We start from the raw sequence: 17,958 nt of genomic DNA, 5'->3' as shown, positions 1-17,958 counted from the left end.
CAACAAGATACAGGATCTCTCCATCATTGTGTCCATCTGGAACACATCTGGAATAGGGAGATGGATTTTAAAACTTCCAGATGACAAAAAGCAGTTCCTGAGAGTCCAAGTATTTGATCACCAAAGGTACAGTATCACTCGTCATGATGTGCTTCATCTTTACCGGTGACAACAAATACAACTCTGTGCTTTAGGGGCTAAAATAATGAACACATCAATAAGCATGGAGCTACATCTGAATTATTAGATAAACTATGAAATTAGAAGATTAGCGAGAGTAAGAGTAATTGGCAGACAAATGTAAAAGACACACAATCATCAAGTTCTTCCTTTACAAAATAGGTCAAGATTAGTTATATTAGATGAAAACTGCCTGTGAAGACCAACTTCCAATTGTTTTTAACACAATTTCAATTGGATTTAGGTTTGGACTTTGACTGGGTTTTGCTTAAACATAAGTGCACTTTGATATTTGTTTGATATTATTATTCTGGTAGAATGGGACTCTGTTCATCGGTTCACCTCTAACAGGTTTTCTTTGAGAGTTGTCCTACATTTAGCTCCAACTGCATCCAATAAGATTTAACCTACCTCTCTGTCCTTGCTGAAGATAAGCATATCCACTGTCTGATACAAAAAAAACATCCTTTATCATACAAATGTTTTATCCTGGATGATAAATATGATTTTCTGCCAGACAAAGAATTTCACAAAATAAATACATTCAATGGTGTTTAGATCAAACAAGGGCAATTTCTTCAACATGTATTTTGTGTCCCTGTATGAAACGTACAAACTATAAATGGGATTTCTAATGGTTTTCTTTCCAAAAATACCTGAGTACAAAAGAGAAAAGAAACTTACAAAGTGCATTACAAATAGCTTCAAGGTGATCATATTCTTCCACCTGAGTTAAAGATCTCTGTCACTCCTCCAGAGTTACCCCTGGCCTATTTAAAATGTCTTTGATTAATGGTCTTCTAGCTCAACTTAGTGGTCTTCTAGCCCAACACTTTTGGTTGTCACGATTCTGCCCTTTATGGGCTTTTTGGTCCTGTTTAAGTTGTCTTTTTGAGTCTACAGTTACAATTTATTTATGCCATTCTGTGTTTTCTAGATAATTGGTTTAATTTCCATTTTGTGTCATTCTAGTTGTTTCCTGCTTTTATATGAGTTCTTATGTATTCTTGTTTAGTCTCTGTTGCCCCCTTGTGCCAGTCTCCTTTCCCCTAGCTCCCTTCTAGATCCTTCTGTCCACACCTGCTCCCAATCAGGTAATTACTCCTTTCTTTGTTCTGTTTGGCATATATACTCCTCCTCTGCAGTTACTGATTGTTGGATTATCTTCATTCCCTCTCTAACGGGGTCCCCTTTTGTTCGGGTTCCTGTGTTCCTTATTTAGGTATTTCTGGATTTATGCTTCTGTTGCCACCACTCATTATTATGCATCTGCATTTGGGTACAAACCTACATGCAACCTGACATTGGAGGGTTGCGGTGGAATTAAACCTTCTTTCAAATTTCTAATAAATAACTCAACAGTACTTGGGATCTATAATGAGAATGAAATTGAAATCTGTCAGCTGGTTGGCCAGTTTGATGCATTTATTTTTACACTTGTGTTGATCTAGCCACGTAAAATCAGAATATATGTAGTTCAATTTAGTTTAAATAGTGCCAATTTCACACACAGGTCATCTCAAGGCAATTCAGAGATAATATATCCAGATTGGTTAACATTTTTTATCAAGCAAAACCATAGGATTGAATGGAGTCATTGACTTGTAAGATATGCTCCTCCTGGATGAACTGGCGGTGAATCTCACACTCTGAGCATGCATGCAGAGACAATGGATAGGAAAACTCTCTTTTAACAGGAAGAAACCTCCAGCAGAATCAGGCTTAGTGTAAGAAGCCATCTGACGAGGAAAGGAAACAAGCAGACATAAAAAAGAAGCAAAGACACAAAGCTGTATAGCTACATGGGTGGCGGCATCAGGAAAGACATGAAATACATGAAAGAAAGCACACACATTTAGTCACAGTATGAGAAACAGGGCTACACTCCAAAAATAGTTCCAGCTCTGGCATCTATAAGCAAATGTGTTGATGGCAATACCCCAACTGCTATTTCTATCCTGGATGGAGGCACAAACAAACAGTGATAGACCAGATGGAGTTATTATGAAAAGAAAAAGCAGACCGAACATGTGAAAGTAAAAGGTTAAATGGCAGAATAGAGATGTAATGATGCTGAATGATAGAAAGTGGTCCCTTTGTCCTCAATCATCCTCAGCCTATAGCAGCACAAATTTAGAGATGGTTCATTAACACAACACAGTTTGAAAGTGGCTTTGAACAGTTTGAATGGAACTCTATTTTACCTGGCCAGATTATTTTGGTGAAACACATTTCCCAGAATAAACCTGACATGCCAGTTTCTCTGATCTTCCTTGGGGCATTTATTGTAATAGGACTATTGTGATTTCTCCACTGTCTGAGGGAAGATAAACACCTTTCAGATTGCAGGATGTTGAATCTGAGGCAGTGAGACAAAAGCTCCTGGATCAGGTGTTTCCCTAAGCCTCTGCAGAGATGGTGGCCAGGAAACTATCCCTATAGTCCCCTTCTATGCCAAAGATATTCTTGCAACATCCTCTTTTATTTTCCTCCAACAACAGTCAGCGAAATGAGTAAAAATATAATTACAGGATATATTACACTTTTTAAAATATTTTATTTAAATATTTAAAAAAGATTTTGGTATTCATCTTTAAAGCTCCTTTAAATCTTTATAAGCCCCAGCGGATCATGCAGATTGCTCATGATAAATGATGGATTTCTGCTATATCCTGGTTTGAATGAGATTCGCTCGGCGCTTATTGGCGGAAACTGGATGGGTAACGTAAGCGGCTGTCTTGAATGGTAAAATATTAGAGGAGGAGGTGGAGGAACAGAAACAGGAGAGAAGCCATCAGTTGTACAGCAGCACAGAGAGAGGGGACCATCAGACCTAAAACACGGACGGACCTCATTATCATTTTTTGGAGTAAACATATTTTCGTCATCAGCAGCCACCGCGTCATTACGCGCATTCCTCCGGAGGATTTGCGCTTTTTATTCTCCAGACTGTCCGCTGATTAAAAAAATAATAGCATATCCTGCACCAGAGAAACAGGTTCACAGTGGTGTCATGGTGAAATATTTTATCTGAAATTAATTAGTTTTTGTTTAAGTCAAATGGAAGAACAGATGTCCAAACCGGAATCCAGAAATATGGACGCGTGTCTGAGGAGACTGAAGCAAGAACTGGTAGGTTATGGTCAACACATCTCTCTGTTTCGCGTTTTTAACTCACATGACTGTAACACAGTGTGTGTTATTTAAACACACACATTATTATGTCATCAAAACCATATTTTTGCCAAATGCAATCGTGTGTTTTGTTGTTTTTATTTTTGCAAACCATGTGTCAAATAAATAATGCTGCCATGTTTTTGGTCGCAGCTTTTTTTATCTGCATGTAGGCTCTGTAACCAGATTCATCTGCATGCTTTAGGCAGTAAGAGCATCAGAGATGTGCACACATTAGTGCCTCACATGTGGGGCAGATGTTTCAAGCCCTAATGAGCTCAGGGTTTCCCCCTTCTTCCATGTCAGCAGGAGTCGGTTCTACTCTGCCATGGTTTGTAAATTCATGATCATTTAAAATATTTTTCACACAATTGTAATAGATTTATTACTGTGAGCTCAGGAGTGTGAGTAAAACTAGCGGTCATATGGAGTTTTATTACAACCTCATGTCCTGGTTTGAATTTGTTAAACTCCATTATTCAGTATCCTGACATCTGTGCTCTGACCAAGCTTTTTTTTTTTATATCAGCTGTAGTTTTGCCAACAATTTCCTCTTTTTGATATGCAATTTGTGAGGAGAACCCTTTCCGTTCAGAATCATCTGGCAGGGATGTTGTGTGGAGCCAGATTCAAAGAAGCATTAACTGGCACAGATCTCATTTGGTATCAGCTTCAAAGCAGATACTTATTTTTTTTCTCTCTCTCTCTCTATGGCCAGCCACCAGCCTGCTGAAAATCCTTGGATGGTTTTGTGTTGTTTGAAGTTTAATCTTCTTGACTGGCGGCTCCAAATTAGTCCTACGTCTGTGAAGTGGCACTTGAGGGGGCACTGATGCTAGAGCAACGTGTTGTGTCATTTCTGCCTCATCCCAGTTTGGTAACAGTGTGGAGAGAAGTGTTGTGCCATGCAGAGTATCAAACAGGAGGAACGGAGAGCAGATGCCAGTTAAAAATCAAGGCAGTGTCCTCCTGTAAGAGGACCATGTGGGGTGCAATCTGTTATTCAGAAAATAAGGGGCGTCCATGCCAAGCCTGGCAGGGTTCTCTTCACAGTGACTGGTCTCCATCAAGTACTTGAAAGCGAGGGAAGTATGTGCCTTATATCAGGCTTAAAGTTTGAATGCATGATGAATCATTGAATTGTATTGGTATGCTAATATCTTAGCATAATACTTTTCATTTTGCACATTCACTAATAAATGCATTGATCCTCATCATCTTACCATCTGATACTTGGAATGCTGCATATTTGGCTTACAATGCATTTGAGCAACATCATCCTGGAAGCTGAGGAAACCATTATTTAATTCTCAATAAGGTTGTTGCAAAATTTTAAGAAGCACCCTTTTCATCAAACTGAATAATCATTTAGTTTCAACTCATCCCTTATTCTCGCTTTATACTCCCCATTTAGTGCAGGGAGCACATGAGATTTTGCTAGCAGTAAGCAGCTGGGGGTGAAATATCCATCCAACACATCCAGCAAATATTAAGTAGAATTCATGAAGAAATTAAAATATAATTTATTTTGATACACAACTATCTGCTAAGCCCTGTTAGCCTTCCTGTCCTTGTTTCTGCCTGTTTAAAACAGAATAATGTCCTTGAGTTCAACTATTAAAAAAGACATGTTTTTAACAAATCAGATTTCAACACTCACAACACAGTTTAGTTTTTTCAACACAGTTTAGTTTTTTATGTAACTCTTTTACAGGAAATGTAATCTCAATGCACTTTACAAGGAAAAAGTTAATTTAAAATAATCAAGTTCACTCTTCTAGTTCATTTATATAGAATGACTCAGATGAAACTATGCTTCATCAGTTTGTGACCACTTCTGAATGCAGTGTAGTCAAACTCAGGTGACCATCTAATGCCCAGGTTGCATAGGAGATTCAACAAACTGCATGCAATAATTTGACTTGAGTGGAATCTTCCTGAGCTCTATAGGCATGCTTTGCAAATCTGATTGGAAACAACCAAATAAAATAAAAGAGATTGGGATCACCAACATCAATGTTTCATAAAAGTGACATCATTTACAAAGTTGATTAAAAAAAACTGATATATGGCTGTACATTAATTTGTATTTCAGTTTTGGTTTTAATACAGTTATTTATCAGATAAAAGTTACTTCTAAGACACTTTAGCTTTGTGTATTTCATGAAGAACAAGTCTTGTGTTTCTGAGTGTTAGATAGATTCAGTAATAACCACAATAATTATGTTGTTTTTTTTTCCCATAAGAGTGTTTCAGCATTGAACAGTACTGCCAAACTGGAAAGCCAAGATTGTTGAGCCTGTGGTTTCAAATACTAGAACTGTGAGTATGGTAATTAAAGTTTTAACATAAATTACAACCACACACTCTGTGAAAATCATGGCCCTATTTTTATATAAAATCACCCTACAAAAGTTTTAATATTAGGTTTATCTTAAACACAATATACTAACAACTTTTTACTTACAGATGCTTTTAGTATGTCCTCATTTTTTATATTTCTGCTTAAGAAAAAGTCTGTCAACATCACTTTTCTCCTTCACCCAGGCTTTTATTTGCTATGCAAACAGATTTTTTTTAAACTCATGCATGAATCATTTTTCTTTAAGCAGACAAAGTCATTAAAAAAATAAAGAATAAGCTCTTCCTGTCTACTTAGAGATGAAAATACAAACACTGACATATTTCTGACTCATGCCGTCTAAATGTGGGGTTCACACCTGTCTAGCAACGTTACTTCAGACAGTTAAACACAGATCAGAGTGTTTCATTATCAGCACTGCTGTAGCAGATTTATATTCCTGATCCTCTTTTTTTCCCCTCTCATACCTGAAGGGAATCTCAAACCAAGCTGCCACTATGGAATTTAACACCAAATCCTGCAAGAATAAAATTATTAATTCAAAGAGAAATAAAAGAACCAAACATGTGGAACCTTCTGGAGAGTTTCACCTTCTTTGTTACCTTTTGGGCGTTGAATCAGAAAACAGTTCAGAAAACAAGGTAGTGGTTTAATGCTAAGCCTGTATGTTTTGTTCCTCCCTCGTGGCTCCTGCTCTGCCTTTCCTTCCCCTCAGCTAAAATTGGCCCAGCTCTTGGTGGCAGCTGCGAGGTTTGCCTGGGTGATCATTGTGTTTGAGACGGAGCCACAAGCGTGTAACAAAGCATGTTTATCACTGCAGGCCAGCGTACATAACCTGTTTTTTTATGGCTCATAGATTTAAATGGCCATACCCAAGATGTGCCATAGTTTAGATTTCTTTCTTGGGGGAGTTCAGTGGTTCATAATTGTGCTGCTGTGACCACACATGGTGCATTGTTAAGTCCTGTTCATCCTTCCTTCATTTACAGGGCTTTTTTTCTTGTGACTTCTAATGTCATTGAGGTTTGGTTAAGTATTTCTTGTGCTTTGAGGTCTTGAGATTTCATTTTGCAAAAGAATACTGTTTAATCCTGGCCTTCAGAAAATCTAAAATTGTTCAGCACTGCATCAATAAATAAAGGAAGCATATTTAGAGAAAAGGACGAAAACAAGAAGAATCCTTTACACCTATTTAAAGCTGTGCATCTAATTTGCACATAAAAGAAGCCCGATATTTATGTCTGCTTTAGTTGTTGTTTATTTTTTCTCCTCTGGGAACATAGAAGATAAATCTTCTCCCTGGTCTCAGATATAAAGTATTATCTGTTCTTTGATACAGCTGGCTTTACCGAGTATCTGGGTGAAAACATGTTTCACCTTAAAATCAAAACAATAAATGAGAATGAAAACCATCAACTGCAACAGAAATATGCCTTCTCTTTGTGTTTTCACTGAGGCAATGAAAGTTTTTAAATCTGTTTTTATATGCTCACCCTTGAAAATGCAGTAATAACTTCAAAATGGCAGGAGTGCTGCAGGAAAGTAAAGGTGTTTTTTTTTTTTTTCTGAAAGTCATCAGCAGTCAGTTTGAAAGTGTTTCTGTGATCTTACACTCCTTTTGATGCGAGAATGGCGCAGAGGACTTGGACGGGCCCCACAGCCCACACATGCATTGCTGACGTCAACTGCTGCGCCATCACACGTCTATGTAGCGACTATTGCTTCCAGTGCAGATATGAAGCCAAGTAGACAACAGATAAGAGTCTCCCTCTGTCCCTGCTCTCCACACATCACCTGCCAAAGAGGATGATATGGATCCGAATCATCATGAGCCTCCTACAGCAGCATTACTTCTGATGCTGTAAACAAGCTCTTGCAGGAAGAAAGTCATTAAACCGCCTCCCTGTTTTTGAAAAAACTGTCACAAACTCTGTGTTGTGGGCCACAGATACAAATTTAGATTGGGTCTGAACCGATTAATTTTAGAGCAATATAGATTGTTACTTTTTATCTATTCTGTTTTTGCTTAGATTTTGTAGTTTCCACCCAGAAAATAGGTGTTCACAGCAATGATAACTGGGTTTTCTGCATGGAGTTTGCATGTTCTTCCTGTGCATGCTTGTGTTTTCTCTGGGTGCTCCGGCTTCCTCCCAGAAACATGTATGTTAGGTTATTGGATTCTCTAAATTCTCCTTAGGTGTGAGTGTGTCTGTGAATTAGGGATGGAACGGTTTATGAAAACCATCCGAACCGTTCGGTTGGACTGTCTCGGTTCGGTTCGCGTGTGTTGCGTTCGGTTCATGCGCTGCTCCCTTTTCTAATAGGCGAAGCGTGTACACTCCAGAGCAGAAGGTGGCGGTACTGAGACCAAAGCCAACCACCAGTAGTAATTGTGTCGGTATGGCGAGTAGGAAAGAACAGGAGTTGGAAGGCGCGCCAGCAGCACTTTATAGGTCTGCTGTATGGGACCACTTTGCATTTAGAGTGACCTACGATGACGGCGGAAAGAAATTTGTGGATAAAAACAGTGTGCAAGCATTGTGCAACACGTTTTGTTTATGCTAACAGCAACATGACCAACATGTCATGCTAACCCCGAAATCCCACATACTCCGTCAGCGCTCCGCCCTGCTGCGCTCCAGACCGCCTGCGCAAAGCAAAGCCTACAGCCTCCGCTGTGGCTCCCTTCCGCTCCGCTCTGAGTTCCTTGGAGATTGTAGAGGGCATGTGCGAGATGATTAAATTCAAAGCAGCAAAACATGCGGAAATGATCCAGGGTTTCTATGGATCATTAAAAATAATTACAATTCATTAATCTTTTTGGATTTTTTTCATTAATTGTTATAGGATTTTGGGGTACACTGGAAAAAGTAGAAAGTATAAATGTCTTAAATTAAGTGTATTTCCCCTTAATTTGAGTAGGTAAATTATATAGTTTGCCAATGGAATGAGTATTTTTGCTCTTAAAATAAGAAAATTAGATAAAATGCACCTGAAATAAGACAATGCAATTGTTTTCTTATTGTAAGTGTAAATTGTCTTGTTCCATTGGCAAAATCTCTATTTTACCTACTAAATCCAAGAACAAATACACTTATTTTAAGAAGAAACAACTTATTTAGATTTCGATTTTTTTCCAGTGTAACAATCAACATATACCAAACCAAACCGAAAACCGTGACCACGAAACCGTGAACCGAACCGTGGATTTTGTGAACCGTTCCACCCCTAGTGTGAATGGTTGTTTGTCCTGATTGTCTCTATGTTGCCCTGCGATGGACTAGTGACCTATGCAGGGTGTACCCCACCTCTCGACCATAGACAGCTGGAGATAGGCACCAGCCCCCCTTGCGACCACAGCGAGGGGTGGATGATTGTGTTGGTACAGAATCAGATTACAATTAAAAAAACATATTCTGTTAAAGCAAATTCAGCTTAAGCTGGACGTTCATAATGGCTGCTTCTATGGAGATGCCATTTATGTGTTGCACAGAAATGTTCATATTTCCCTCCTCTATGGTTTTCTCTTTGACACTTTGCTGCATAAATTTTTTTTTCATCAAGTTTATGAACGATTGCAAACTGTTAAATAACTGTTAGGGCTTCAACTTTCTGTGTGATTATAAACAGGTGGGCATTACTTTGTTTTCCATCTTGATGTCTTAGAAGCAGGGAGAAGCAATTTGGACAAGGGTTAAACTGGTATAAATAGATGACAGCAGGGTGTCTACAAGCCCATGTGAGCTATTCCTGGTTTGAATAGGTTGCTACATACACAGAGGGATGATTGTTGTCTGAAGCAACATATGAGTTACTGTAGTTTAAACTGCTAAATAAGTTAGTGTTGTTTTTTTCTTAAATAAAACATGTCAGAAAGTAATCATCGAGCAGAGACAGTTCAGGAATGGTTTGAGGAGTAATAACAGGTCAGAGGTGTTGACTCCATTTGAATTCCTGACATCGCAATATTGTGTGTGTTTTTGGTTTGCCGAAAATTGATTAAAATTACATTTTAGACTACAAGAAGTATGGATCTTTCCCTAAATGTATGATTGCAGCTCAAACTTTATTGAAGATACTTTTTACAAGCCTAATTTACAGCTGATAGCTCTGGACAAAGACTACCCTCTATTCCCAAACTGCCAAGCTTTGTGCAAGAGACATTTGGGTCCCATGTTCTGTTCCTCAACATGATTCATGCTTTTGACTCTTCTAAATTATGACCCTTGGGGCATCCAGACCAGAGTCACCCTAAAGCCCTTCATCACCAAAGAGGCATTTGTGTGCACAGTAATTTATTTAATTTCAATGAATGCTGCAAGGCTGTGTTGCAATGCTTCATCATAACCCCAGGGCCGTCCACAGCCACAGAGACCTTCTCTGTGTCCCCTGGACAGATAGTCCATTCCTGTTTTTGACCCACACAGGCTCACCATTCATTTTTAATTTTGGTTATATGTAGAGGGAGGGTGGAGTGCATTAAATATGCTACGGCTGGTCAGCTCCTTCCAAACAGGAAGACCTATTTGGAGCTGATATACTTGGCCTCTGTGTTTACTCCCCTGCAGCAAATAACAGATAACAACACAGAAAAGCCTGTATTTTATTGCCAAAAACATCAAATCTGACACCATATCAGCTTATATTTACTTCATTTTCAAAGTGCTCCATATCAGTAAATTTACATGCAATCGCCACTATTAAAAAATACACTATTTTCATTGAAATGGGACATGCTTGGACATGTTTGGATCTGTGCGCTCACTATGAAAAGAGGCGTATTGCTTTATTAATGCTCTTGGCATCCATACTAAAGTGTTCTTGATGAGTCTTTACAGATATGCTCTCTTAATACCTGAAAACAATAAAAAAAAATAAAAACCTTGTACTTAAAAAAAGGGCTCAGAAGTTCTTAACAAGCTTTCATTCTGCACTAATTTAATTCCAGCAGCCTTTGTCCTCAAACACTGAAGCATTCTATTCTTGATTGCCAATTATGTGCGCTTGGTTGACTCCACGGCAGCCTGAAGAAGTGGGGTCGACTGGCTCGACTGGGCTTTTAAAAAAAGATCTTTTCACAGAAATATATGCTTGATGGATTAAATCAGCAAAATACTTGGGGGCTTAAGTTCATAAAGAAGACTTAACTAAACTTTGCAAGACTGTCTCAATGATGCAGGCATTTCTGGGTGAGATTTCCAGCAGCCCAATTTCATTCCTATTCACTTATTTAACAAGCTTTGACAGATTTATGCTCCTTTCTTAATATAGTAACCTCTATAGGTCCTGTCAGGTCTTCTATGTCTTGTTCCTAATAGGCCCCTCAGCTGATTCACACATTGTGATCATAACGGCTTTTGAAAATGTCTGTGACGTTCGTGCTAAAAGAAGAAACTGCTGCAGGATATTATTCCAAAATTGCTTCTTTAGCCTCTTGAGCAAATATCAGAATGCAGGTTGAAAAGTCTGACATATTTGGGCCAGAAAGTTCAGCTCTGAAATGGCAGCTAATGAGCACCCCTAATTAGTTGGCATAATGGGGCTTGGTTTACTACTTGTTTTGAAGAGTTCAGTATTATTCATTAAATTAGAATAGAAATACTGTCTAAAAAAATGCCTGCATTTTGGAAATTATGCTTTAGCTTCATGGTGTTTCGGTTTTAGTTTTAGACAGGTGTGGTTATTTTAGACTGCATGAAAACAGATGGCTTTAGATATAATATTTCCAAAACAGATTTAATAGATTTGAGAAGTTTCACTGGCAGAGTGCAGTAACTCTGCTGATCCTTGCATCAACTTTACCAAAGACCCATTTGTGCCTCTGCAGATCCCACTGATCAGAGCTGTTTGTGTCGTCTTGTGTTTTGTCTTGTTGATGTTTGATGTGGAGTTAAGTAAACTGTGATTATCTGCTCCTTCTGTGCCTCTCCCAGGACAGAGACGCTCATAGCTAATGAAGTCAGCCATATGTTGAAGAAAAAAAGACGAGAGACAACCTGATTGTGCTAATTACATGTACCTTCACTGCCTAGTACATCATACCAGCAGGAAGCTCAGAGGCTTTTGTTCCCAGCTTGTGCCTTAATGGCCTTATTATCCGATCTTCGAGGTGTTTCATGATCCCATTCATATGTGTTATGCTAGGTGGTAGTCAGAGGGTTCAAACTGGATTTTCTACATTGTTCAAGTCTTGTGCTGAGTTTTTTTTTTGTTTGTTTGTTTTGTTTAAGAATATTCAAATCCTTATCTGATTTTTGTTATATTTTATAGCAATTATTTCAATGGTAAACATCTTTCAAACTTCTCGGTACAAGCAAATAATAATATTCAAGGTTTAGAAAATCGGGATACAATCAACATTTGTCTTGATTGTTCATATGTACTTCTATGTTCTTTTTGCACTTAGTTGTAGCCAGTTTGCTGCTAAAAACAGCACAGAAGATCGGCACGCAGCTTTTCAACCAGAAGAATAAACAGAAATAAAGTGAAGTGCTTTATGAAAATTGATGTGCGACATTGGCGTTGGGTGCAGGAGTGTCGCTATGTCCTTAGGCAAGACACTTCACCTGCATTGCCTACTGATGGTGGTGGGAGAGACCAGTGGTGCAAGTGTATGGCAGCCTCGCTTCTGTCAGTGGCTACAATGTAGTTTGCCACCATCAGTGCGTGCCATATGTGTGTGAATGACTGAATGTAGTGTAAAGCTCTATGGTCAAGTCTCCTGACTTGAAAAAGGGCTATATAAGTACAGGCCATTTACCAAAATATAGATGTGCTGTGCAGTGCAATTTTCTAATGGCCCTAAACGTAGCATCCAACTTTGGCAGCCTAGGTCAACAAAATTTAAACACTTTTAAGAAATTAGGAATCGGCTGATCATCAATATTTGAAGTCATGACTTCTAAAAATAGCATTAGGTAGTTCTGTCCATAGGTTAATTATTGGTGGATACATTTTTCTTTTTTATACAACATTGTATAGATTTGTGCATTTGTTCATTTCTCAATAAATTTCTAACTAAATAAGTAACCACCCTTACTCTCCTACTTAACCTTCATTTTATTTTAAGTTGTTTTTCTCTTTCTTTCCAACCTGAGGTTAGAACCACTGCTCCCCATGGAATACATATCACAGGCTGGTGTTGTCCTTGTTTTACCCCCCACACCCCCTTGTTCTTATGGTATCATTCATAATTAAATCCATCAACAGTTTCCCTTGGACATCCAAACATATGGTGAGGTATCCCTACCCATTTACCCCCCCCCCCTCCATTTACTGCTTATCCGGCTGACTCTCACCACAACCTCTCACTCGCTGTCGCTCTCCCAAACCCATCTCATTGTCTATGCTTTTCCGCCTGGCTGACCACCTCCATCACCTCCCTCTTATGCGGATTTTAGTCCAGACAGGCAGAGCTGATTGGCTGTGAAATCCAGTGGTGACTCTGGATTGGATGAGGATATATATACAGGGGCAGACTTAACAGTTTGAATGGTGAGCGACACTGACCGCCTGCCAGAAGTGTAGACTGACAGGGATATCTGTATCTGCCATTTTGTGAGGTAAGGTGGGGTTTTGTAGTTTTTACTCTAGACTTCATTAAGCTATTTCTGTTCACAGTAGATAGCTACCTCAGTTAACAGGAGTTTATTGTTTTTACGTTGGAGGTTTAATTTGTATGGATGACAGTTTGCTCTAGTTTCGTGTAAACTTTTCCCACAGTTTGGCATATTGTTGCTATTCTTTGCATGCTTGCCTTCATCCTCCCACCGAATCTTTATTATTTTTTTAAAAGTGGGGATGGGCATCCTGCAGGGTGAGTCATCAGCACGTTGTTGCTTTTGGCAGCATCTGCTTGCTCACAATGATAACATAAAGCCTAGTTTAAAGTGAAATTTGAAATTCCCCAAGGAAAGTTTGCATCAACTCATGCCTGCAAGTTCAGGCACAAGTTAGGGTGCTACATTTGGGCTTTTTTTTTATCTGCCCTCAGGAGGAGGCAGTCAGTCCAAGTCACATGGCACAAGCACAGGAGAACAGGAAGAAAAGGAGCAGGATAAAGGATGACAGTATATTGTTAGCTCTGGATTAGAGAGAACAAAGGTGGCTCAAATTAGCAAGCGAGAACGTGGCAAAACAGATGGAAGGAGAGAGAAAAAAATGAAGATAACAAAGAGAGAAAGAGTGTGTAAAAACAAAAAATTAAACCGCCATGCTTTGCAGCTTTCAGCAGTTGGATACTCATATATGCAGGCCATATGGAATAGTGTCATACCAAGACTAGGTCACATCAACACACTTTTGAACTCAAAAGCAAGACAGCGGGTTGATCCAGCAGAGTCAAACCTTTGTGCTCATACTCCATGATATGGATACAAATTCTTCCCTCCATAGTGTATAGTGATTCTCTGTTTAATACTGAATGCAAAAGCATGTGTTTCCAGCTTCAGTCTATTCTGTGAATAGTTTTCTTCCAGTATTTTCTGTGCTTAGCTAGGGTTTGGAAGAAAATGATCCAAAGGATGAGAATTGATGAAAGAATGTGACAATGTGTGTGTTTTGTAAAAAAAAAAATAGGAAAGATCTCAAGTAATCTCCATGTGAGGGATTGCCTTTGAGTTAATGAGTTGATTAGCAACTGGTTTTCCTTAGATAGAAAACTTTGAATCAATTTGACTGTATGATCTGGTTGAATTGTAAAGTTCGAGATGTGTGAGATGACGTGTTGTGAACTGGTGCTATATAAATAAACTAAATCGAAATTGAATTGAAACCTTTAGCAAGACACAGTTACTATTAAAGACTGAAAATAAAGGTTTTGTTGTGTTTAACCTCTCATACTTATTTTTTTGCTTTCTCTGTCTCCTTATCAGCTTTCTATGAGAGAAGCAGGAGATGGCCTACACGCTCAGATGAATTCAATGATGGGAGCTCTTCAAGAACTCAAGCTACTTCAGGTCCAGACTGCCCTGGAAAGTCTTGACATATCAGGAAGACCGATTAACAGGGGAATCCCCCATTCTTCTGCAACCATCCATCCTAACCCATCAGCTGTTGCAGCTTCAGGTCTAAATGAAGAGAAAAAGTCAGTTGTGAGACAAAATTTCCCAGAGAAGGCCAACAGCAGTCCTGTGCCAAGTCTGAGGATGTCCATAGATAGCAGAAACTCCTTCAGCAGGGATGATCAGACCTCATCCAGAAACAGAAGCGCTATGGGAACCTTCTCTTCTTCAGCTTCTAGTCTGGAGACAGAGAGTGAGAGTGGAAGTGAAAGAAGTGGAACAAGTGCAAGAAGTGAAAACAATATTGAGTCAATATCAAAGAGGTGGTCTGGCTACTCTGCCCCTCAGGTAGACTTTTATGGACCAATGGTGGGAAACCTACCACAAGAACCCTACCCTAATTCTCAGGCCCCCCGTCATGCACAGGTGGTAGATCTGCCTGGCATCCTGTACAGTCTCTCCAGGGAGGGGCCATCCTTGGACAGTGACTACTCCCAGGACAGCGCAGACGATGCCAGTGACTGGACATCATCACTTATGAGCCGTAGCCGAAACCGTCAGCCCCTGGTGCTTGGGGACAACGTATTTGCAGACCTCGTAGGCAACTGGCTTGACCTGCCTGAGGTCGAGAGAGAGGATGCTGAAGAAAAAGCAAAGAGGAAGAGGAGAGAAGAGAGGACAGTGGAAGAAGAAGACAGACCAGACACACCAGCCCACCCTCTGCGCCTCAGCCGCTCACAAGAGATATGCAGGAAGTTCTCGCTTACTACGAACATCTTCAAGAAGTTTCTACGCAGCGTTCGGCCCGACAGGGACAAGCTTCTCAAAGAGAGGCCTGGCTGGATGGCTCCTGAACTGCCTGAGAGTGACCTCTTCAAAAGGCCCAAGAAGGTGGCTCCTAAGGTTTCCAAAGGCAGTTTTTATCTACCCTTCTGGGCAAACGGACAGCAGGGCAAAGGCAGGCCATGCCCACATCTAGTTGAAGCAGAAAGGAAACAGCAACAGTATGAGCCCTACCCCCAGTTTTACCAGCAACCATTCCCAGGGATTTATTTAGACAGGCGGCAGCCAGACATGGGTCTGGAGAAAAGGCAACCCTTGTTTGACTATAACACAGCTGTGTGGGTCTAACAGTGAGTCTCGAGCCAAAAGGCTTCCAATGTTGCCAGACTGACTTTGGGACAGGTGCTGGGGGGGTTGGTGTATACGGCTGCAATGGAAGGGAGGGAATAGAAGGATAACCAAGAGGCTGGGTATAATTATGTCTTTTAGAAATAAAGTGGTACACTTCAAGCTCTTCCAGCACATGTTCCATTGTTACTGAGTGATTATCAGGGCAACATGTTGTATGACAATCTGAGAACCTTGTGTTCTGTGAATGACTGAAAATGTGCTGCAGTGTGAGTGAGTCTTCAAGTTTTATGCTCATGTTTTGTATGTTTCAGAAGTCTTTGCACGTGTGCATGTATGATTGGACCATCTGGGTGCTGCAGAAGATGGTACTTTGACACAAACATCCTTTTCAGAATGTCACCAGATACTTAAAAAAAACTACAACCAACATTTTTCATTGTTACAGTGCCGGACATGACTGCACTTGCTCCTCTGCATCTATGAATAGCAACCAACAGTAGTCATATTACATTGTTCCACGTTTCATACATGAGGCTGTTGACAGTTTGAACTGAATGCACTTAAAGTGTTTTCTTCTGTTTCCAAAAAGGTTCTGATAGTCAGGTTAAACTGGACTAGCTTTGTTCCTTCTGCTCAGGAAAAATACATAAGAAAACAACTCAAATAAACACTGCCACACTTCAATTGATCTTTATTATATGTTAGCAAAGTCCGCCTTGGATCTAACTTTGCCCAGACTGACATAATATGGTGTATGCTTAACTCAAAGTCTGCACTTGAATGAATAGTGTTGAGCTGGGTTTCAATATACCCAGAATCACTTTTCCCTATTGCATTGCCAACAGTGTTGTTTCAGCAAAAGGGGGTAAAGATGACACACCCAAGCATGACCACTGTATAACCAGCAGCCATCTGGTATCTTAGTTACTATTGAAAGCATGTCTGAAGCTTGAAAAAAGTTGCAGAACAAGCCTGATTAATCCCAAAGCTTTATGAATGAAAGGGATAATGAGAGGCTGTTCTTTGGGTTGTGAGAGAACTGAAATAATACATTTTGGAAAAAATGACCAGCACTCATCAAGGTGAAGTTAACAAACCTAATGTATAGAACTTTGTACATATCTTATCACAGACCAAACAGCAGCAATAATCAGCATTTACTATAATATGCTGTTGCATGACTTCCATTATTCCATTCTGTGCAAATATGAATATTTAAAACACACTTAAAGAATTACATGTGAAGAATGCCACAGTCATTGGATTTAGTGTATTGTTTTCTTCTGTCATAAAAATCACCACAATCTTCTTTCACAATCCCCCCTCAGGATTACAGACACTGCCTACTCTGCTTATAATAGAGTGCTACTGTTATGCAAGGACAATCTGAGGCTCTTTACTTAATATGGATAAAGAATATTTTATTTTGCTTAATTTTAAATGGGGTAACAGACCAAGCAACTCAGTGAGCAGGGATTAGGCCTCAGAGGTCTTTTTAGCGTCTTGGCCAGAAGATCCATATGGCTTATAGTCTCAGTATTCAGGTCAATATGTTCTGCACATTCAGAGGGTCACACACCCACAGGGACACACACATATTCTGCTACTACAGTCGCACCACAAAGTGCAGCAGTCTGAGATGTTAAATCACTCAGTTTGTCTTTGTAAATTGAACATTTATTCCTTCTTGCTAAAATGTTCATGGTTGTTAGTTTTTGCAATGTTAATATTTTTCATCGAGGTTCTGCGAACCATTTGTACTGTTCTTATGTCCTGTGCTGTAAATCTGTCTGTGACTTTCATAAATTAAAACTGTTTTACAGAGAGTAATATTTCTGGCTGTGTTTTAATTTTTTTGTGTGTTTTAGAGAATTTATACACCACTGTCTCCTGACACTTTTTTTTTTTTTTTTGCTAATTTCAATCAACATTAACTGTAACTAATGTAATATATCAAAGAGTAGAGGTAAAGATAAAACAATAACATTTGGCAGTATGTTTTTTGGTTTTCCTGCTATTTAATATAAGAATCAGGGAAAAGAAAAAAATCTGTTTAGTAGTAGTAGTGCACATGCAGCATATTTTTTATTAAAGCTTAAATTGCAA

General features: G+C 39.3%; 1 protein-coding gene across 2 annotated transcripts; it reads left to right on the top strand.

Annotated features, from left to right (window-relative positions):
• The first annotated feature begins 2,951 nt into the window (after positions 1-2,951).
• On the top strand, positions 2,952-17,673 carry fam212b (family with sequence similarity 212 member B). 2 transcript variants are annotated; one of them, XM_015403178.1, is made up of 2 exons: positions 2,952-3,312; positions 14,590-17,673. In XM_015403178.1, the coding sequence occupies exons 1-2, from the start codon at positions 3,241-3,243 to the stop codon at positions 15,847-15,849; spliced, it is 1,332 nt and encodes a 443-aa protein (XP_015258664.1). In that variant the 5' UTR covers positions 2,952-3,240; the 3' UTR covers positions 15,850-17,673. The 2 variants fall into 2 exon arrangements, with proteins under 2 accessions (XP_015258664.1, XP_015258672.1); XM_015403186.1 differs by lacking the exon at positions 2,952-3,312 and adding an exon at positions 13,014-13,278.
• Positions 17,674-17,958: the final 285 nt, after the last annotated feature.

Source organism: Cyprinodon variegatus, unplaced genomic scaffold, assembly GCF_000732505.1.
Source record: "Cyprinodon variegatus isolate N-32 unplaced genomic scaffold, C_variegatus-1.0 Scaffold34, whole genome shotgun sequence".
Classification (NCBI taxonomy): Eukaryota; Metazoa; Chordata; class Actinopteri; order Cyprinodontiformes; family Cyprinodontidae; genus Cyprinodon; species Cyprinodon variegatus.
This window is presented reverse-complemented; position numbering and strand designations above follow the sequence as displayed.